The following is a 24,434-nucleotide window of genomic DNA, read 5'->3' as shown; positions in this document are numbered from 1 at the left end:
TGTCAATGCGAATGTCCTATAAAACCTTGTCAAAAGCTTTACTGAAATCAAGGTAGATTATATCCACAGCATTCCCCTTGTTCACTAGAGTAGTTACCTTGTCAAAGGACACAAGATTTGTCTCACATGATTTATTTTGATAAAGCCATGTTGGCTCTTATCATGACATTAACTTCAAGACGCTTACAAACAGCCAGCTTTATTACCCGCCTAACCTCTTTCCAGGGATCTATGTGTCATCATTTATTATCTCCATATTATTATTTATTGTAATTACTTGTATACTGCCAACTTTCATAGACTCAAGGAGGTCTATAATACAAAATCCCCCAACCATAAACATTATACATTCCATAAACATCACTAATATATCTTCTCTCTCACAGAGATTGAACAGTTAGAATCAAATTTGGAGTAGACAATCCCTAAAGAATACAGGAGCTGAGCCATGAAGACCCTTATAGGTTAAAACCAGCACTTTGGACTCAGAAATCTATTGGCAACTAAAACAGCACAGCACAGCACTGTATATTATGTTGCTAAAATGATTAATGCTCACTAGTAGGAGAGCTGCTGCATTTTAAAACAACTGTAGTTTCAGAGTTATCTTCAGTCAACCCCAAGTACAATGCATTACAGTAGTATAATCATGTGATGAGGGTATTGACACTAGCATTTTCTAGTTCAGAAGGGGCCACCATGCCTACTAGCTGAAGCAGAGCAAAGGTTCCTCTAATCATGGCCTCTACCTGCTGCATGAGTAATAGCCATGAATTCAGGAAAACCCCTAAGTTGCGGAACTGCTTCTTCATAGGAATTGCTTTTCCATCCAGAGCCAACAAGGAACCACAGAGGATTGTGGAGTCCTTGGTGTTCTCTGGTGAAACGTCTGCAAGAAAACAACCAAGCTCAGAAAACACAAAGGACTGCACAGGTCAACCCTGAGCTACATATATTCTCTTCTATTGGAACCAGAGAGGAGTTCTGATGTTTCTGAAGAAACAACAATTTGCTCATGCTAGCATTTAATTTAGCCTGTTTCATTCCATCCAGTCCCTCATTGCCTCCAGACACTGGGTATGTGCTTCCATGGCATTCCTGGCTAGGCCTGAGGTGATAAAGTTGAGTATCATCAGCATGTTGATGATACCTCATCCCCTCAAACCACCTGATGAGCTCTCCCAGGGGCCTTATGTGTATCTTTTATAACATGGGAGAGTCAAAACCTATAGCACCCCAGACTGGAGCAACCAAGGGCTTGACTGCTGTTTCCCATGACAACTGATTGGCACAATCCACCCAAGTAGGAAAAGAATCACATAAAATGGAACTTCCAACCCTCAACCCTGGCAGATTGTGCAGGATACCATGGTCAATACTATCAAATGCTGCTTAGAGGAAGAGCACACTCTGCTATTCTGGTCCCAACAACCAACCAATGCAGTTTCTATATCAAGTCAGACCTGAATACTGATTGAAAGGGATCCAGGTAATCTACTGTTTCATTTAAGATTCTTTGTAGTTGATACCCCACCATCATCTCCAAAATCTTCCCCCCAAAAGGAAAATAGTTGACTGGGTTATCTAAAAGTACTGCACTGAGATATGGAAAAGTTCCAATAGAAGAGAATATATGTAGCTCAGGGTTGAACTGTGGAGTCCTTGGTGCTATCTGAGCTTGGTTGTTTGTTTGCAGACGTTTCATTACCCAGCTAGGTAACATCATCAGTGCAAGTAAGTGTGGGGTTTGCTCCGTTTATATACAGTAGCTTGCCCTGCCAGTGTTGGTGAGGGTATGGTTTTTCCTTGGTGGTTCCTTGATTAGGGTACTGTTTTCTGCTTGATTGTTTGCCAGGTGTTAATCCTTGCTTATCTGGGTGTTGGCTGCTGGGGGCGATGTATTGTGGTCTTTTTCTTTCTTAGCTTTTTTATTGTCTCTTTTGAATAGTGTGTAAATATGATTTATTTCTATGTGTCTATTGATAACTGATTTGTCTGAATGTCAAGCTTCCAGGAATTCCCTAGCATTTTTGGATTTAGCTTGGTCTAGGATGCTTAGTTTCCCAGCTGAAACTATGGTCTGTCCATGCGTTGTGAGATTAAGGAGTTTTCATCATGTCTTCTGATGCCTTCTCAAGGCTTCTGAATTATGGGTCTAAAGCATCAGAAGAACCTCTGACCACCATACTGGACCCAGAAAACTTTGCAGCCACCTTGGGACCCACTCCTTTGACCTCATGCATCAGAGATCATCAGGAAAAAGATCCATTCACACACACACACCTTCGCAACCTCCAGACCGACCCAGACCAGCCTGGTCTCTCTCCATTCAGTGCAGAGAATGGACTCTTACACTACTGTGGTTGCTTATACATACCTCTAGGAGAGTTGTGCAAGGAGATCCTGCAGCTGACCCACAAGACTCCAGTAGCAGGATAGTTTGGCCTGCACAAAACCCTCCATTTGCCCACCTGTGATTGTTGGTGGTCATGCATCAAAGCTGAGGTACATTAGTATGTGACCACTTGTCCAACTTGTCGACAGGCTAAGAATGTTCCAGGAAAACCTGCTGGCCTCCTGCAACCTCTGCCAGTACCCTCAGGTCCTTGAAAAACCCTTTCTACGCCACATTTCAGCAGCCGATCACATTGCTATGATTGTCAGCTGGACATTTAGGCTTCTGGGTATGTGCACCCACTTTTGTAAAAACAATAAGCATATACATAATAACTAGCTGGGGAAAGGGATGAATGTGATTGAAGCCAACAGGTAGAAAGCCAATTTTCTATCCCTATGATATAACTGTAAGGTTTACCCCGTTCGTCTCAGAGAAACTCTCATGGCACGTGTGTTCAGCAAAGAAGTTTACTCAAGCATAACATAAGTAAGTACAGACAAAGCCAGGGTTGGCTTGGCACATCTTACAATTGTAATTTATCCCACGTGTTTCCCCATTGCTTGGTTACAGAGTATCCGCAGTAATCCCCCCTTGCCCAAATGGCAGATTCAGTCCGGTTCTTTTGTGTTCTTGATTGCCGTCTATGGGTTGTGCGGTTGTTGTCTTTGTCGGGTTTTCCTGTTGCACGTAAAGCCAGGAGTTCTCAATCACGTGCTGATTGCTTCCCTTCCGATCCGCTGCGCTCCTCTTTGTCTGCAGCGCTCGAGGGCAGCCGGTGCTGATACAAAGTATCCGCTTGCGGTTTTGAGTTAAGCGTCGCCACCTGGCCGTAATCAGTTCGCAGTTTTCACTTCCCCTTTTCCTTGGCTAGCGCCCGGGTGGTGAAATTGACTAGGCACGGCTGAGCAGCGCTTCGGCGTGCCATTCCATGCCAGCTGAATCTGACAATAATGATGGCCATGCAATCCTAGAAACAAATGCAGCTGCTTTAATGAGTTCCAGACAGGTGCGCCTTTCATGTATTCTGAAGCTCCTCTACTGAATCAAATCCAAAGCATTGCCCATGCCCACTGAAGATGTTGGACATTTCAGATTTTCAGCTGTTTGCTTGCTGAACATTTTTTACTGTTAAAATCCAACTCATGTGAATCCTACAGCCACCAGTGAAGTCTTTCAGCTTTATCTCTTTTAGATTCTCTGTAGGTTACAATTCTTTCTGTCAAGTCTAACTTTGTTTTCTGGTTCTGCTTATTTTTCCTTTTTTCTTGTCATCTTCTCTGACCCATCTGTCAGTTGAACAACCTATCTGCTATTGATTACATCCTCTGGTACTTAATCACTTTGCAGTGCCTTTCTATGAGTTTTTACTCAAAGATCAATATATTAGTTTCACATAACAACCCAGAACACTAACCAGCTTAGTTCTCTCTAGTAGCCCTGCAATCAAAATAGACAAACCAATAGTTTTCATTTTCAGTGCTGCAAATTGCCAAAGGTCTTGCTTCCCTTAGCAACTGTAACCATAATCTTTGTTAGCAGTGCAGCCTCTTTATATTGTAGTCTCTGGGTCTAATTAGATACACTTTTACCTCACATTTTATTCAGTCAGTGATAATCCTCGTGCAAAATGTAAAGCCAATCATAATTCTAAACATCTCCCATTTTGCATTTTTTATGCCACCCAAGGGGATAATACATGTTTTCAAAATTTCACATTTTCTTTTAATGCTAGCTCTTAGTCCTTTATTTCTATTATTTGCTACAGTTACAGATAACAGCAAATCTTAATATGTATCAGTATTTCAAAACCAGAGAGGGGCTCTTGGTGGATGAACCACAAGTAGGAAGCCATTTGGCTAAAGGTATACAGAAGGGAAGCTGAAGTATAATCTAGCATGACCACAAATTAATGTCCAGATTTTTGTATCTGAGTTGTTAGAAATCTGACTGAAATTTAAGTCATCTGTCCAGTTGTAGCCTTGTTTTGGTTTCATATCACTGCATTTGTTAACATCATTTTGGGAAAAAATATTATAGTTAAGAATCTTAATGTTGTTGAACTATATTCCTAAAAATTGGAATCCATCATTTCATTAAGAGCTTTGGGCTATACTAAGCCTGGGGCATGGCAAAGAGGATAATTTGACATCATCAGAAAAAAAACCTACCTTCCTGATTTTAAGGAATGGATCCAGGATATGAGTCTGTCTTTGAAAAGTCTCTGTGTTCTAACAATGAGAAGATGAAGCAATATTTTTCCATATGCTCCACATTTAACAATAAGCTTAAGGACTAAATTAATTTATATCACTATTGATAGTTATTATAAGGATCTTTTCTGAGTAAATTAAGGTTATTTGGCAATCCAAAATAATATGATACATCCTAGCATAGTAGTAAACTGTCTTGGTTAACTCATTATATTTTCTTTGTAATCATGATAGTAAACTACTTGGCCTAACTACGTATGCTAAAGTACAGTTCTAGTAAAACCTAACTAGGAAAAACAAAAGAAAGAAATAGAAATAAATACTTTCTTCATGTGCACACTGGGGCACTGTACAGAAAAAGTTAATCCACTGATCACAGGAAGGCAGTAATTATGTTTAAGTTCTTAACTGATAGTTTAACTGTTGACAATTCAACATTATAAACTGCCCTCTATGTAGTTGTTGAATAATATAAGAAGTCCTGCAGGATCAGACCAATAGCCCCACTAGTCCATCATACTGTGTCCCATAGTGGGCAAACACAGGAATTCAGAAAGCTCATAAACAAGGGCCAGCAGTGATAGCCTTCCTCACCTACTGGTGTTTAAGCCCACGCTGGTCATAATTTCAGAGGCAGCAAACAGCCATTGAAATGATTAGCCACTGACGGTCTAATCCAACATTAATTTGTCCAATTCCCTTTTGAGGAAAAACAAAAGTCCTTCGTTTTTCAGTCTCCTGCATTTAGTTTGAATGAGAGGGGGAAAATATTTTCCATTCCACCCAAGATTTTTTTATACTTCCTTAAATCTGCTTTTACTCCAAGCTAAAAATCCCAGAGGTTCCAATATTTCATCATAGCAGAGTTCTCTAGTACTCCAGTTTTCACTGTCCTTTTATTCAGTATAGTGACCAGAACTCTATACAGTATATCAAGTGTGGCCTCATACATATGTGTAAAAGCATTACTACATTAGAATTGTTTTATTCTCAATCCCCTTCATTGAATGCACATTTCACGTTTATGGTTTTATCTTGGAGCTACGGTGTAGTTCTTTAAAAAAAAATAGATGCATGTATCCAAGGTACTTCTGCACTATTACAACATCTGTCTATATTATTTTCTATTTCATTCTATCGAAAGCCTGTACTATTGTATCCTTGATTTGTATGATGTTTAGTGTTTAGATAAACACTATCTACTGAGTGTTTATTTATGAATACTTAGCTGGATTTGCTTAAAAATACTAAAGAAGGTATGAGACATGCTCCAAAAAGATGTGGAAAGGGGGTATAATGTATGTAATTCAGGGGTCTGAGAAGCAGTGCTATTCTTTGTTGGCCAAGTGCTTCACCTCACTGGATCAAGGCATTCTCTCTTTGTTGTTGTTGTTCAGTTGTTAAGTCGTGTCCGACTCTTCGTGACCCCATGAACCATATTGCACCAGGCCTTCCTGTCCTTCACTGCCTCCCTGAGTTTGCTCAGTTTCATGCTCACTGAAGCATAAAAAGTGAGGTTGATCTGCCTTGATTAATAGATTCCTGCACATACACTGAAGCCCTGTTTGTCACTTGGAGCATAGCAATCTGGCGGCACTCATGTCTGGAAGTGGGGGAAGCTACTTCATTTAAACACGTTAAAGGGGCATGATAGAAGTTTTGAGGCGCAGCAGCCCTTCAAAGTGCCATTTCCTCCTAGGAACTACAGTACAATCACAACAACAACAAAAATCCTGTGTAGAAAGGTTCTTGTATTCTGTGATAAAATGCTTATTTTATGTCTGTTCAAAAGTTAAATTAGGACTCAAGTGAGCAAAGACTGAGAACTAGGCTACTGGCAGATTGTTCTGTCCCCACTGCCTCTCAGCCTACTGTTTCTGAGCCTCGGGACTCTTTAATTTATCCTATGTAGCACTAATTGCCCCATACATAGTATGGCTGTGAACAATCCATATTTAAATCTTAATCAATCTCTTAACATCTTCTGGAACTTAGACAAGCTTGGAAACAACCAGACCCAAAGAGATCAATTTTAAGCTGTGATCACAGGATCAACAACTGCCTCTGTCAGCCAAGCTACAAGTTTTTACCTCTTCGTTTTATACATTTTCTTGTAATCTACCCATTATTTCATCATCTCATTTCATCTACTACCTGTTACAAGTGACAAGATCTTCACCTGCATTCCCAGTATATCTGTAAATGGAAAGCCTTCAGGTTGAATTTTTTAGAAACAAACTTATTTTGGACTATCAGAAAATATCAAGGAATTATGTGAGTTAATGTTGTCTGTATAGCAAGATTCCAGATTTGAGATTTACAGTCTTAAGAGGTCAGACATACAGTGATTCTTCTTTTCAAAATGATTGCAGGGAATATTAATAGTTTAGGGAACCTGTACCATTATGATAGACAATAAGCATTTAATGAAAGGCTAACTAATTGCCAAATGCCTGTGGTACTTTTAGAACATCCTAACTATTTCATTTTGTTTTGGTAAGAAAAGTTATATCATGTTGTAAATGCTAATAATAAACCTGCTCCATAATCACTAGCTAATCTCTTATTTTATTATTCCATTGAACTGTTTCTTCCCACCTGAGGAAATACAGAGAAGAATTTCAGTAAGTAGGGGTTTTGCATGGGACTGGAGCTGGAAAAAATACTTAGGAAATCCCCTTGCATTAGCTCAATTTTTAATGTGGTTCTCTGGATCCTGCCCACTAAATATTATGGTTACAGATTATGTAGCCTTTTCTTACTTTTCAGGATTATTTCCTGAATATCTCCACCCAGTTTATGATTTAAAGCAACAGATGCTCTTATATGGGAAATACTGGCTTAGCACACATAATGAATTCCTCATTTTTAAGGAAAAAGCCCATGAGATGTCTCAGTTAGCAAGAACTGAATGGAACAGAGCAAAGCATTTTACCCTTATAAGCAAGGCTCATAGTAATAATTGTCTTTTAGAAGTAAAAATGTGAAGCACACTTATTTATTTGGTTTATATAGCTGCCCATCTCACATATTGTAGAATACAAGAATGTATAATCTACACTGAGGGCTTTTGTGGGGGAGGGTAGATACATTAAAACCAAAAGGCCATACCATACCCAAAGTTTTGTAATGTTCCAAAAAATTAGTTGAGATGGCAAGGCCAGAATTTACAACTCTGTCAGTATATCTCTCTGGCTGAGGGGGTTCAGAGGGAGAGATCAGCCAGATTATTTATAAGTAAGTAAGTAAGGCAGGCAGGCAGGCAGGCAGGCAGGCAGGCAGGCAGGCAGGCAGGCAGACAGGCAGACAAGAGGACTGGATATGGAATACAAGTGCGAGAGTGGAATTACCATCAGCCACCTCTACATGGATGACATATGCTGTATGCTAGAGTGAACAAGACATCAACTTGCTGATCCACCTGACACAGATCTACAGTGAGGACATTGGGATGTCATTTGGACTGGAGAAGCGTGGCTGGGTGGTAGTAAAAAGAGGGAAGGTAGGTAAGACTGATGAGGTGGAACTGCCAGCGGGCCACATAGCCAACATACAGACCAGTTACAGTTACCTTGGTATCCCACAGTCACAGGGGAACCACGATGAGGAGGCAAGGACCATCTAAGTACCACCAAAAGATAAGACAAGTCCTGAAGAGTCAGCTCAATGGGAAGAACAAGATCCCTGTTGGGAAGGGAGTCTTCAATGGGAAGAACATGTATGCCCTGCCAGTCATCAGATACCCTGATGGTATAGTGACCTGGCCAAAGGAGGACAGAGGCTGCTGATGTGAAGACCTGGAAACCCTTCAGAATGTACGGAGGTTTCGACCCCAAATCTAACACCCAGAGACTGCACACCAGCTAGAAAGAAGGCAGGTAGGGTCTGGTGAATGTCAAAGCCACTATCCTGGATGAAACCCAGAGCATTCAGGAGTGTATCAGTAAGATGGCACCCAAAGATGAGCTGCTGAGAGAATGTCTGAGGCAACAGCAGACATGGGAGGAAGTTCAAGCAGAGAAAGTGCCAGGGCAAGAGAAGATCCTGCATGGGATCTACCACCGACAGACAGCTGAGGTGGCTGACACTGGAAAATCCTACCGGTGGCTGGAAAGGGCTGGACTAAAAGACAGCACTGAGGCACTGATCATAGCAGCACAAGAACAAGCACTAAGCACCAGATTCATAGAAGCAGGGTTCTACCACACTAGACAAGACCCAAGGTGCAGATTGCGCAAAGAGGCCTCAGAGACAGTCCAATACATAGTGGCAGGGTGTAAGATGCAGGCAGGAACAGTATACACTGATCAGCACAACCAAGTAGCTGTCATTGTGTACAGGAACATCTGCAGTTGTATCGGCTAGACTCTTCCAAGTCCAGATGGGAGATTCCACAGAAGGTTGTGGAGAATAACAGAGCTAAGATGCTGTGGGACTTCCAGATCCAGACAGACAGGCAGGTACTGGCTAATCAACTAGGCATCATGGTAGTAGACAAGAACCAGAAGACAGTGGTGGTAATAGATGTAGCCGTGCCAAATGACTGCAACATCAGGAAGGAGTATGAGAAGCTGGAGGAGTACCAGGGCCTGAAGGAGGAACTAGAGAAGATGTGGAAAGTAAAGGCTAAAGTGGTCCCAGTGATGGTAGGAACACTCAGGGCTATGACTCCTAAGCTGGGAGAGTGGCTCCAACAGATCCCAGGAACAACATCAGAGCTCTCTGTCCAGAAGAGTGCAGTGCTAGGAACAGCTAAGACACTGCACGGAACCCTCAAACTCCCAGAGGGACCAAGATTGAGGAAGACACATACCACCCATAGGGGTGACAGGGGATGGATGGATGGATGGATATCACACACACACACACACACCACACACACACACGAGATACATTAAAACATATTGGAGGCTTAAGGGGGCACAAACAAAGGAGATGGGGAACTGCATGCAATCTGCAGATTGTCCTGTTCTAGATTTAAAAGAAGATGTAATGAAATTATATAACCAAGAAGTTGAATTCTACTTTCACATGAAAATGGAATACTACTACTTAAACAGATAAGACATTTGTCTTTGTTTTTTGCTTTGATATGTTGAGAAAGAATGAGCTGTGCATTGTCCTATAGCCTGCAATCCTGTTTGCTTCTTCTGGAGAAGGGTACAGTAACAGAATATATATTTTAAATATATAAGATCCTAACATTAATCCCTGGCATTACTGGGTAAAGAAAGTCAACAATCAGTAGCAGGCAATGTGAAAGATCTTTCTGTGAAAGATCACAGCCATTCAAAGGGCTATAGTATTGAACTAGATACAGTAGATGTACAGAACTAGTTTTGATTTAATGTTCTCAACTTCCCAAACCAATTTCTGAAGGGATATTAGTTATATCCAAACTTGGCCACTATTTGATTTAGCCTATGACTTCACACAGGTTCTATTCATTGCAATGAAGCAGGATGATTTTCTGGTGGAGAAATGAAGGATTTGGATGCAATAAATGGCCACAATCCAGAAGACTTATTTTCTGTGCATCATATATAACCAATTCTTTCCCCTGGTGTTTTTTCTAATTGCAATCTGTGTTTATCAGAGATAATTTATTCCTGGCATGAGGGATTATGAGAAAAACATTCCTACCTGGATTACTGGTGGTCAGGATGAACATTATCTGACTCAAGCCACTGCAAATATTGGGTATATTAGAAATTATATTAGACACTAGAAATTGTATCAATCAAGTGTTGTATATCTTTAGCTACCTAGGATGCTGTAAGGTATGTTAGGCACTACTTTGATAGTTTTAAAACGGTTTAGATAAACATTCATAAACATTAATACCACATATGTGCACTTTGTATTTCTATACTGAAAAAATAGTGGAAGAGATCAACAAATTAATGGTTGGTAGGATACTGTACAGATTTTTGTCATTTTGGCTACTCTAACCTCTATGATTAGAATCTGTATTTTCCTGAATGATGGTTAATAAGTAGAAACACCCTCTTAGATCTCTGTCAGCAACTGACAAAATTGAGTACTGTATTTGTAGCAGATGATTCTCAGTCTAGTACTAGTGTTAGAGTAGAAACGCTCTGGATACTTTCATTACATTGACTGACATATGCATCCTTTTTATTCAGCGCATTGTCTTGAAACTTCAGTACTATCTAGTGAAACATTAATTGCTGCTAAGCAGCCAGGAAAGCAATTTCTGCAGTCTGGTGGCAATGCACTGACAGCTGCAGACCCAACTTAAAGCTGTAAACTTGCCAGGTATCATGCTATACATTCTGTCATTAAAATAGTTAAGCCAGGCTCTAGTACTTAAACTAAATTATTTAAATAATTATATAATTATAATTATGTAATTAAGATACCAGGTGACATCAGACAACATGCCTCCTGAGTATAAAAGAACCCAAGTAAGAGTAGTGACATCAACATGAGTTACTTTATTGCATATATATTTAGAACAAGGGAATAAAGATATGGATCTTAAGACCAAAGTGGTATCACAGTTCTTAGCTGGCTTCTGTGTGTTGAATGTGGGGGTGCATATATGCGCACACACACACACACACACACAACTCAGTTTAAAAAGATGTGCAAAGTTACATCCTCAAGCAAAAGTATGAAACTGCATTATAGCTATGTTAAAGGATGCAAAATAAATAATATATATTTAACAAGTAGAAGCAGAGATTCCAAAAATATTTTAAACAGCAAGCTTTACATGTAATTTTCTCCTATAACAAAAGATAAAATTAAAAAAGATTGAAGAGAAATTACTAAAAAAGGTTGGCATGGAAATTATATGGATATTATATTACAGTGAAATATTTCTTATTCTGATATCACAGTATCATTATTTATATGAAACCTATTTAATCTTTGCGGAGATCTGCTTAGATAAGGAAAAGACATAAACTAAAGATAGGAACAAGCCCCAAGCCTTAATTGTAACCTATAAATTGCCTCAACAGGAGTCATAGCACATCCTAATATTATGAAAGAAGCTAAAGTGATGTATTGTCTTTTTAACTATCAAAACATACTGAGCCTTTGAAAATTAACTTGTAATCTGAATAGTACAATATTGGAACATTGACACCACTTACTTACTGTAGTAAGAAATAGACAGATTTTGTTTACAACTGATACTATTCTAATGGAAATGAAAAGCTAAGTGGAGGGTACATACTCTGCTATGGTGCATCTCAGAGAAATAATTGACATTAATCAAGCAGTGACTAATTAAATGGGATAAATGAAATAAAAACCTGGCCATTTTCTGCTAATTGGTTTCATACATCGACTGTTAATTAACCTCTTGAAAGAGTAAGTCATAACCATACATAAGTGTTGTGTGTGCACGTGCGTGTGTGTCTGTCTGTCTATATTGTTGTAGGCATGTATCAGAATCGTAAATAAAGCCGTGGAACTCATGATGTAAACTTTTCAGCATCATTTATTTTTATGTAACTTCTGTTGGAGAGAAAACCAGCTAAAAATACAGGAAACAAGGAGACACATATAGAGGACTTAAATTCCAGATGGTTTTGTATTGGGCCATTATATATACTGCCTTTTTTCCTGTGCCAATATTTCTCTGTAAAGAAATAGCATACAGAAAGACAAGTAGGAGTGAAAGTAGCTGCCATTTTATTTACAAATAAAATGAAAGTGACATCCAGATACAGGAACTAAATCTTTTCCATGCCAATTTTGACCCTTTAAGTACTTTCCTCCTGGCCTGGCTTACTTCTGGTATGGGAGCTAGGCTAAGGCATTTGATTGATGGACCATAAAAAGTAAGTTGGTGAAAGCTGCACCCCTTGCTGCATTTTTATATCCAAGTCCCTCATTTCTAGAGGAATAGGAAAGACACCTTAACAACAAATAAAGTTGCCACCATGATATACAAACTGGTCATAAGTCAGATAAATATTAGCCTTGCTAAATATATTACAATGTGTATATACTAAATAGAAACTGTAGCCAGTAATAGTTTTCCCTATGTATGCACTAGCCTATTAACATTCTGCATGATCACAATGTTATACTAAATCCTCAAAAGAAGTATGTTAAGTTGTAATATCAGTTTTGCTCATGAGTCTTGTAGCAAGGAAACTGTTCATACAAATTATTCCTTTTCATAAGTTTGCATATGCTACAACAGCAGTCAAGATAGAGAAATCGTTATTACTTTTGTTGGTTTCAGATACCTTTGGCAGTTGCTTATGTTCTTTCTAGGATTTGAAGTACTTGTCCTAGACATTGCTCCAATATAGTCCTCTTATCTGTTTTGGGGGAGGAATTTTTCCCACTTACCACAGCCAAAGAAATTATAATATGAATCAACATTTGTGTCCTGATGACATTGTGTATCCTGCTTATGGCAATTAAAATGTATTTCTAAGCTGGGTGCTCATCAGACATATATCAATGTAACATGATCTCCATCAAGGCCACCTTTGTATTATCCTTAGTTCCAAGCATGAGATAAATTACAAGACTTGTGACAATTTATATTCCACCCAAAATCCATGTTTCCGTACCTAATCTGAAATAACAATAATGAAAAAGTAATCAGAAACTATGGTTTGAATGAGATCAACATATAAACATGAAGAGAATGATGACATTTATGCTAAACGTGCTTGTGTTAAATCTTGCTTTTATGATTTTTTTCTTGATTATTAGAATAACTACACTCAGTGTTTGAAAACAGTTCTTCACTGCATAAATATTTAAGAGAAATATCTATCACTGAAAACATACTCTGGAAAAATACATAAGTAATTTTAGAGTCACTTGATACTTTATGAGGTTATCATTTCAACAAGTAGTTGTTTTTTCCAAGACAAAATATGACATGTGAAAGATGCTTCCATATTCACTCATTTTATTAAATTTCACATCCTAGTTTTTATTCTACTTAAGTGAGATAGATCTTATTAGTCATAGTCATGACTACTATGTCATAAGTAACAATCATATTTAAGGTGGGAAAGGAATTTTCTCTAGAGAGAAACAAGGAAAAGATCTTAATCCAATTTCTCAACTATAGTGACATTTATCTCCCTAATTGAATCTGCATCAGCCACAGAATCTGAATGTTCCCACAAAACCATCAGCGTATAATACTCTAAAGAACAGTGTAAAATCAATGTAAAGATACAAAATATAATATATAAGCCATATAATAAAAATAAAAGCAACAGAAATGCAGGAGATCAGCTTTTAGAAAATCCATGCTCTCATTTAGGTATAAAGTTATTGCTGTATAAAAAAATGTTTGATGTTTTATGGTTTGAGAAGCAGACCTAAAATACGTTTAGTAATTCTAAGAAATTACTAAAAAGAGATAGGGCTTTCAAATGTGTAATTTTAATAAGTACTATTTTAGAAGAGTATGCAAACTGAAAATATGTTTTGTTTCAAATACAAAATACATACAACATATTCTGGAAATTCTGCCAAACTATTGATTTGACAGAAACATACCTCAGAATGTTTTGGGTTTCAGCAGAAATAAAATCTAGAAATAATTTTAGAGGATGAGTAGGGAAAGGCTGATGAGCATCACCCACCCACCCCCTGCTATCTTCCATACATCTGATGTTATCTTTTATTCCTCCAACCTCCAACAATAATGTCCCAGCATATTGCATTGGCCACCCACTCCTGAACTTTCAGCACTTTCCCTTTTCCCTGCTTTCCCTCAGCCCCTGCCAATGTTTTCCTGTTTCCTCTCTTCCTGCCACCAAAACAGTTCTGCCTATAATAACTGCATTTTGATTCATAGTCAGAACAAAACAACTCTGTTTAATTTTGTATCTGGATCAAATGTATATGTTTGGCTTTGGATATGAACCACCCAAACTTGCACGACCCATTTTGACATCCCTATATTTTACCTCTTTAATCAGCACTTGTAGTCTCTTCAGAATTGGCTTTTACATAACTCAAAGACAGATGGAGACCCACCACTGGACCAACAATACTCAACCATGAAATAATGTAGTTTGTATGCCTGCAAAGCGAAAAGAAAACACACATTTCTATTTAGGGAACAGTGATAAAATATCCTAATTATCTTGAAAGTTGGGCACTATTTTTATAAAACTGTTATGACATACATTTTATAAGAAAGAACATTCTGTAAAATAACATTATTGGCGATTCTAGCCTCCCAGTATAGTGTACTTTGAGACAGACACCATTCTTAAGCATCTCTATAGAGGATGAATCAACTGCAAGTGTAGCATCACAGACCTTTTCAGCTGATGACTATGAAATATGTTTTACAATAATCTATAATGGCTACTTTTATGTATAAAAAAGCAATTCAACTCTTTTTTTTCCTTAAAATCCTGTTTTTAAAAAGCTGCAAAAATTGCAAATGAAGTATCTCAACAGATCTGAAACTTATTGGAACCTGTAGGCTAATAAAAGCACAAAACCACATATAAGTGAAAGCTTGTAGAAAGGAATGTTTGAAAGAGTGTTTAAAGGCCCACAGAACTGGTTTTTGATGAATTTTAAAAAGCATCAAGTTATTTGTCAAGTTACCCAAGTAAATGGAAGATCACAAAATCTGGAGGATTGGACACTGATTTTGAGTGTATAGCTTATTTTCTCCTCACATTTCTCTATTTTCAGTCATTCAATTGATTTTTTTAATGTTTGAGAAATATGAGAAAACTCAGATTCTCAACTCTGAATAACAGTGGGATTGAACTGCTACCTGCAAAAATAACAAAGAGGAGAATTGTAGCTGGTGGCTCCCTACTACCAGAAACAGATTATAGTCAAACACATTCCTTGAACCTAAGAAAGCAGACTTTAATTAATACAGAGCAATGACAGGTGGCAGAAAAAGCAAATGGGAAGATGCTGAAAGCACAACTGTATCCAAATCTAACCAGGAAAAGGAAAAAAAAAAAAAAAAAGGAGAAGCCAGTATAGCTGCATAAAATTGTTAGTGACAATCTGAAAAAAAAAAGACATCTATAGGAGGTGAGGACATTAAGTGAGGTCATTAAGGAAGAATATGTACTAGTACTATATTCTGGATTTGTACAGATAGCGTCAGGGAAAGAAAGCTCAGAATGTGCTGAAACTAGCAAAGAAAACAAAAACCAAGCTCCTCAAAATAAAGGACAAGAAAAAGAAACACAATACAAGTAGTCCTCAACTTACGACCATTCATTCAGCGACCGTTCGAAGTTATGATGGCGCTGAATGAATGGTGGTTACGACCAGTCCTCAGAGTTCTGGCTGTCCCAGCACCCCCATGGTCACGTGATCACGATCTGGACATTTGGCAACCAGCTCACACTTTTTAAAAAAAATATAACTTTATTTAAAAAATTGAAAAAGGAATATAACAACTAAAACAAACTAATATAAAGTAAGAACAAGAAAATAAAAAGAAATAAATCAAAGAAAAAGTTAAAAGTACAAGGGAAAAAAAGTAAAAGAAAAATAGAAAAGAAAGAAAAAATATACAAAGTGGCTTCCAATCTTCTTTACGGGTGTTGTAAGCACAATTATAAATTTATCTCTTACTCTGTGGTTACAACATAACTCTCTCTTTCTATAATCTATCCTGTCTAATCATCAAAACCACAAATCATAAATTCATTTTTTTCCGTTTTACACAAAAAGTCCACAAGGGGTTTCCAGTCAGCAATAAACGTAGATATTGCCTTTTCTCTGATCAAAGAAGTTAATTTAGCCAACTCAGCAAGTTCCATCACCTTCACCAACCATTCCTCCATTGTAAGTAATGCAGAATCTTTCCATCTTTGTGCATACAATAATCTTGCCACAGTTACCATATACAAAAACAAAGTTCCATGACTTTTTTCCAACTGTCTGTCCATCAGTCACAAAAGAAAAACCTCTGGGCTCAGTTGTATTATAATCTTCAAAATCCTCTGAATCAGTGTGTGTATCTGAATTCAAAATGTTCTAGCTTTTTTATACATCCACCAAATGTCAACCAAACATGGCCATTTGCAACCTTCCCTGCGCACCTTCCCCTGGCCCCTCTGTACTCACACTGTGCCAGGAACTCGCACACCCCTGCACACTGTCACTACACCTCGCCTCCCTCACACCCTTGAACATCCCCATGAAGCTTCCCCGAGTATCGCTGTGCCTCCCTTGCACTCTCACGTGCACCCTCACGCCCTCCCTCAGACGACAGTAGCCACTTACCTGCCTGCCGGACTGCTTGCGAGCTTCCTGAAGCTTGCAACTTCCTGCTGGCTTCCTCAGTGACTTGGTTGTGGGGAAGCCAACAGGAAGCTGCTTCACCTAACAACCGTTGGATTTGGTTAATGACAGCAACCGGGACTGCAGAGATTGCTGTTGCTAAGCGATGTGGTCATGCTTTACGACTACATCGCTTAGTGATGGAACTTCCGGTCCCAACTGCCATCATAAGTTGAGGACTACCTGTATCAGCTACTGAGCAAAGATGAAAAAAGGGTAAAGTGCACTCATCAACCAGTGCTCATCAGTGAGTTCTCATCAGACTGGAATGAGGTATCAAAGGCAGTTCCACAGAGTTTGGTTTGGGGTTCAGTGGTACTCTTCAACATTTTGATATATGACTTGGGTAAGAAATGGAGAGAAAGTTTTATCAAATTCCCAGATGACACATTTGTGTGTGGGATAGATAAATAATCTGCAAGAGAGAAACAAAATTCCAGATGATCTTGATAGATTATAAAAATGAATGAAATTTAACAGATACATTACGGAGTTCACTCAGGAAAAATTAAGAATTAAATGGAGGGCTGTAAGATACATGGCTGGTAATGGTACATGTAAAAAGAATGTTAGGATTTGTGTTAATCACAAACTGAATATGACTCAACAGTATGGCATGGCTACTGAGAAGCCATTTGCAATTTTAGACTGTATAAATATCAGTACAATTTCCAAGCTTCAGGAAATGATACTTCACATGCAGTTCTGTATTTGGTTCTGGACACTACATTTTCAAAAACATTCAGAAAAATCAGGACAATTGCCAAAAAACGCAATGAGAGTGCCCAGGACACTATAAACAAATTCCTAAGAGGAAAGGCTGAGGAAACTGGAATGTTTAGCTTGAGAAGATCTGAGGGGCATATAGCAGCACTCTAAATACTTGAAAGCATATCAAAAAGAATGTCAGTTTGTTGTTCTAGAGTGCAGAACCTGAAGTAATGGGTTTCTTACAAGAAAGCAGTTCAAAGCTGTTCATGGCATGAGGTTGGGTAATCTGAGGGACCACCTCTCCCCAATCACATCTACTTGTCCCATTAGGTTCTGTAGGAAGGGCATGCTCTGGGTCTTGGTTATTAGGGAGTGCCATCTGACGGGACCCAGGAAGAGAGCCTTTTCTGTCATGGCCCCTGTCCTTTGGAACATCATCCCCCCAAAGATTAGATTGGCCCTGACCGTGTGGGCCTTTCAGAAGGGTTTAAAGACATGGTTCTATTGCCAGGCCTGGGGATCTAAGTGTGTGTCTGAGCCCATGAAATGGTTGTACTGATATATGTTGTAGTTTTTCCCTTGGCTACATTTTTTAAATGTGTATGTTGCTGTTTTGATTGTTTTATATTTTTTATGTTGTTTTTAATTATTGGTAGCTGCTCAGAGTCATGAATTTGAGATGGGTGGTCATATAAAGTGAATACATACATACATACATACATACATACATACATAGCAAGCAAGCAAGCAAACTGAATGTTAAAGAGACCCTTTCTAACATTAATAGTTGAGTAGCAGAACTAGGTACCCAGTGAGACAGTGGGCTTTACTTGGTATGTTCAAGTAAAAATTAGATAGTCAGGGATGCCTTCATTCAGATTCCTCCCCTGATCACAGGGCTGGACTCAGAGGCACTTCCCAACTCTATAGATTCCGTCATGTAAAAATATCCTACAAACTACATGAGATTTAGGACTTTATTTTGTCAAAAGATATTTTAAGTTCTACTTAGAGATTTTTTTTGTTTACACATTAATAACCATGAACATAAAATGACATTTATCAGAGTCATGATATAACACTGGCCACATAAATAACAGAATGTCCAGGTTACTATTTGAGAAATGACTCTTAAATTGTTCAAGTAGAACTATGGAACTATAAGAATTACAGACTCTTGTTATAAATATAAGCTTAGAAGTTAGTACTTTATTTCTAACCTGTTTTTTCCCTAGCTATACAAGACATGTAGGGTTCTTAGGCAATAGTTCATCACTAAAAATATATTATTCATATTTTTCATGAAATATTTAAGGTTGAGTTTGAGAACACACAGTGGTATTACTCACTTTTTTTGTTTATGTAAACTGGATAATATTGAAGACATAAATTCATTTGTCCGGCAGGGATGAAGTACAAAGAAAGGCTGACCAAGTAATGGATGTTCCTGAAAAGAGATAATCTGGTTAAATGTGTAAATGGCATTTTTAGTATACAAAATTGTTTACAGTTCTCAATTTGTCCCTGAAATATTTTTTTTAAGATTCTTTTTTCAATGAATGGAAGTGAAGTGAAATTGAATAGTCCAAGATCATCTTATAAGCCTGAGGCTTGAATCCTAGACTTCTGAACCTATTCAATATTATTTTGAATAAACCATCCTCATTTATTTAAGTACAGAAGTATTAAGATGGTTAAATAACAAAGTCTGAACAATAATTATAACTGTACACAAGTTAGCATTAACTGATAGCGTTCATACAATATTGCATTTACCCTAAGTAATGAACCATCTAAATATTATTCTTAAATTATTAGTCATATAAGAATTTATTTAGCATTTGAACATTAAAGATGTTTAAGAAGATTATGAGCTTGTGGTAAAGTCCAAATACTCAACATCCCTAATTATTTTTTAAAAATATAACTCAAGAAAATAAGAATCCTGGGGCAGGATGGGCCAGCAGGATCTGTATAAAATGTTAAAATAAGAATAATTAAAATAATTCCCAAGCTATGCCTTTTCCCTCTCTTCACATTAGCAGAAGGATTTATAGAGATAGAATAAATGTAACTTTGAATATACATGATTTACTCTTCTTTTTCAGACCAGACCCAATGCTAAGTGCTAAACCAGTATTGGTATTATTGAAATTGTATTAGTCATAATTGGGTTTGGCAATCAGAATTTACATTTGGCTCATTTTGATTATGTTCCTATAGTATGATAACACTGCCTATGAAAATAAACATTGCTACTTTGTCAGAACCTCTTTTCACACAATTTTTTAAATTGGATCCCAAAAAAACATAGCAAAGAGGAATGTAATTTAATTGAGTAATGAGAATAAAAATATAACACAAAAATATAACATGTTCAAGATAATAGTAATCTTAGCTGTATGTAGGACTACTATTTTTTCCATTTACCAGCTTACATCAGCATCAAACTATCGTATGTTCTTTTTCTACAGATCAAATCCTCTTTTATTTTTGGAAATATAAACATACTCATTTTCATATCTGCCTTATATTATCCAGAAATGGTCAGCACGTGGCTTTCTGGATGTTGTTGAATTTCAACTCTCATCAAATGTAGTTGCCATGGTTAGAAATTGAAATTATGCTATCCTATAGTTCCATATTTAAACTCTGAAACACTTAAAGATTTTGGGAAGTGACGAGTCTCTCAGCAAGTGAAACAATAGTACTGCCAATTTATAGATGATCTTTAATTTCATACAAAATATAAGAATTAATTTTTAAAGATATGCAATATAGTGCAAAAATATACACTGAAATTGTAACATTTACCAAACTGAACAAGCAAGATAGAAGAACATTAAATATGTTTCAGGTTCCTTTTATTTTAATCCTGTAGATCCAAACTACAAATTCATGCAAGGACATTACCATCTGTTACTCATATAAATGAACTTATGTCATTTTTCATTATGAAATAAGTGCCAAACTGGAAAAAAAATTCTACCAAGCTCTACTACTGCATCAGAAATACTTGAAAAAACTTGTGGCAAAGACAGATTTCTGGAAAAGAACCAAGTCTTGAAACTGGCAATAAAATTTTGATTATTTGTCATCAAGTCGGTATCAACTCTTAGTGACAACATAGAGAGAAATTCTCCAGGATGAGCTGTCCCCAACCTGACCCTTCAGGTCTTCTAAAGGTGTACACAATGCCACTGTAATAAAATCCATCCACTGTGATGCTGGTTGTTTTCTCTTTCTTTTCACATTTCCCATAATGATAGACTTCTCTAGAAAGCTAGGTCTTTGCATAATGTATCCAAAATATAATAATTTGAGCCTGGTCATTTGTGCCTTGAGTGAGAATTTGGATTGTTTTTCTTGGCTATCCATATATGCTCAGAAACTTCTCCAACACAAACATTCAAAAGCATCAATATTCTTTCTATCCAACTTCTTCAAAGACCAACTTCGCTTCCACGCAGCCTGCACAAGTCTGATCTTTGTAGGTATTGACAAATCACAGTATCTGAATATTCTATGCTATCCTACCAAGTGTTACTCTGTGTTGTATTTGGTGCTAGTTCCTTTACTTTTCATAGTTAATCCTAAAAAGCAGAAACTAACTACAACTTCAGTATCTTTGGGCCAAGTCTAAGTCTAGCTGCTGTACCTGTTATTAGTTTGGTTTTCTTTAGATTTAATATTATCCCCATGTTTTCACTGTGCTTGATTTCCATTCCTAAAACCTGTGGATCATTTCAGCTATCAGAGTAGGATCCTTACATACCACAGGTATTGAAGTTCTTTCCTCCAATTTTAAAAACACACTCCTCTTCTTGCAGTCAGAGAATATAGGTTGAATAAATGAATGAGTGAATAAATAAAGGTTAAATAAAAAGGAGAGAGTATATAGCATTTTTTCACTCCTTTGCCAATCTGGAGCAAGGCTATATTGCCTTGTTCTGTCTGGACTCTGGCTTCCTGACCTGTATATAGATTTTGCGTGAATATAATGAGATGTTCTGGGATCCTATTTTTTAAGGACATTTCACATGTTGTCATGATCAGCACAATCAAAGGCTTTTCTATAATCAATCAAGCACATATTGACTATTTATTGGAATTCTTTCATTTTCATAATTAACCAGCATGCATCAGTAGCAATGTTTCTTATTCCTCAGCCAAGCTTGAACATCTGACATCTCCCTTTCTATAAAAGGCTTTAATCTGTGTTGGATGATTCTAAGTATTACTTTCCTAGTATGTGAAATAAAGGGATATTATATGATAGGTTGCACACTGTTAAATCTCCTTTCTTTTGAATTGGTATGTAGACTAACTTTTTCCAATCTGTTGACTATGTTGTTCTCCAGATTTGCTGACATAGTTTGGTTAGAACTTTTACAGATTCTTCTTCTGTTGCTTGCCATATTTCTGTAGATATTCTATCAATTCCTGTAGCCTTCCAGTTTGGGAAAGACAGGTATGTTGATCTAACTTCATCTGCAAGATTTTGTAAATAGGAAATATTTTTCAAGGTATCTTGGATGCTGACATTGTTATCTTCCATGATTTAAATATACTCCTTCCATCTTTGTTTGATCTCCTTTAAATCAATTACTATCTGTCCACTGGCATCCTTTAGTATACCAGTTGGAAGTTGGAACCTCTTTCTTAGTTCAGCACTCTTTTGGAAGACTTCCCTTGTTTTCCATGTCTGTTTCCATTTTCCATGTCTTTCCAGATGTCACTCTAATACCGTTTCTTGTTTCTTCTAAAAGTTCCTTGAAATTCTTTGTCAAGTTCCTTTCTAAGGTCTCTGTTTTTCTTGACTTCAGCTTCTCTTTTCTTCTTGGCAATTTCCACCATTTGTTCTGATATCCAGTTTGTTTTCTTCTCTCTCTTGGGCTTTTTACATTCATCCTTAGTAACTTTTGATTTCATTCTACAGTTCCTTTGGTTTCCTATCAATGAGGTTTGGACCTCACAGCAGTTCCTGATATCCTGTTACTGTTGTTTAGTGAGGACCACACGGGTTGTTAAGCGAGAACTTCATGCGATCACGACTTCTGACGTCCCGCCAGCTTCCCCTTTGCTTGTGGGAAGCTAGCAGGGAACGTTGCAAATCACAATCCTGTGACTGCGGGATGCTGTGACAGTCAGAAATCTGGGGCAGTTGGACTGCCCAGATTATGATCGCGTGACTATGGGGGTGCTGCGCAGGCCAGAACTTTGAGGACCGATTGTAACTACCATTCATTCAGCGCTGACACAAGTTCAAACAGTCACTGAATAAGTGGTCGTTAAACAAGGACCACCTTTAATATAGTAAATTTGATTTCTCTTTCCTAAGCTATGCAGTCCAACTACATTTTCTTCTTTAATATTTCCAATTTTGGCATTCTGGTTTCCAACCCCAAGCTGCACATCTTGCTTGCATGTTCCATAGATTTCCAACTGAATTTGACTATAACATTCATCAACTTCCCCTTCTTATGGATCAAAGAGAAAAACTTGGATAACTGACATATTAAAGAGTTGTCCACAAAGTCTAACAGTATAATATAAATAATATTGATATTATTTGATTATTGATTTCATTGTACCCAAGTACTGTCTTTTCTATAACATTCCTGACCATCAAAGCAATACCATTTGTTTTTCATGTCCTAATACTAAACGATAAGATCTTCTGCCTAAAAGTGCCCAATTCCAATCCATTTTAATTCGTGAACACCTAAGATAGCAATGTGTAGCTGATTCTTTTCTTCTTTCACTGTGTTGAGCTTTTCCATGTTCCTGCCTCTTTTATTCCAGGTTCCCACTATAATTCTCTCTTCACGTTTGGATTTTATTTTCCTACATGGCAACTTCAGCATCTAGATGTTCCGAAGTGTTTAATTTAGTCATGTGAAAAACACCAGTAGTACCAGGTTGAGTGCCATCGGACCTGAGACACGTCATCTGACACTATATCATCAGTAATTTCTATCCATTTGAGGGTGTTACCAATGATAGTAATATGACAAACAAAACTTATACAACAATGAATCGTTACCCTATCTTTATTGGTAAGTTTGGTGTAGCAGTAAAGCTACTGTAGTAAAGCTAATATACATCTACAAGTTGAAACAGGCCTTTCTCCTTGGTGGCTCAGTTCTACTGCCTTTGCTACATCATGTTGCACTCTTAGTATCAGTATCATCAGCTTATCATTTACACATATGGTTGGTAGTCCTCAGACATCATTAGTCTTTTCTCTACAAGGGATGGAGAACCAGAGTTTTTCCAGATGTTCATAAATCACAGTTCCCAGCATTCTTCTTCATACTGACTTGAATTGCTGGGTTTGTATTACTTTGAGAGTCACAGGTTCCCTGTTCTAGCTTTATAGCCTGCTAATACAGATCCCAAATCATTTGGATTGTGTATCTTCTTATGGAGAAAGTGGATTAACTTTGAATCAGGATAATTCTGTAACAGAATCACAGATTCAGTTGATTGAGAATTTCTAAAACTGCTTTTTCATTACTATTACACACAAGTATCTTGGAAGAAAGTGCAAGAATTCGGAACATGTAGCTAAATGTTCAAATTGATGTACATCCAAAGTTAAAGCAGCAAAATTGAAGCACACTAAAACAAGTTGTAGATAGCTATTGTAGTTATAGAAACAATTAGTTACAAAGGATTAGTTCATAGAAAACCATCTCTTTTTTTGCCAGGTCATTTGTCTAAATTGTTAGGATTTCTAGTAACATAAAGCTAATACTGCAAAATGCTACAGAAAATAGGATTTACTTTATTATTGCATTATTAGAATTGTTTATTGAGAA

The 24,434-nt window shown here is 37.4% G+C and overlaps 1 protein-coding gene across 7 annotated transcripts in view; it reads right to left on the bottom strand.

Annotated features, from left to right (window-relative positions):
• Positions 1-2,851: 2,851 nt before the first annotated feature.
• ATG10 (autophagy related 10) overlaps positions 2,852-24,434 on the bottom strand; it is a 126,501-nt gene continuing 104,918 nt past the window's right edge. For 2 of the 7 annotated variants that reach the window (XM_088130243.1, XM_088130244.1), the window contains exons 6-8: positions 18,960-19,057; positions 14,535-14,650; positions 2,852-13,177 (exon numbers count right to left, since the gene is read on the bottom strand). In XM_088130243.1, coding sequence (XP_087986369.1) covers positions 14,539-14,650; positions 18,960-19,057 — 210 coding nt within the window. In that variant the 3' untranslated portion in view covers positions 2,852-13,177; positions 14,535-14,538. Of the gene's footprint in view, positions 13,178-14,534; positions 14,651-15,189; positions 17,315-18,959; positions 19,058-24,434 lie in introns of all 7 variants that reach the window. The other 5 variants (XR_015793854.1, XR_015793853.1, XR_015793852.1 and 2 more) reach the window with 5 other exon arrangements.

Source organism: Python bivittatus, unplaced genomic scaffold (assembly GCF_059951505.1).
Source record: "Python bivittatus isolate LINGU-HERP-01145 unplaced genomic scaffold, Pbiv_v1 ctg000850_np1212, whole genome shotgun sequence".
Lineage (NCBI taxonomy): Eukaryota > Metazoa > Chordata > Lepidosauria > Squamata > Pythonidae > Python > Python bivittatus.
The sequence above is the reverse complement of the archived record's forward strand: the minus strand, read 5'-3'. Positions and strand labels throughout refer to the sequence as shown.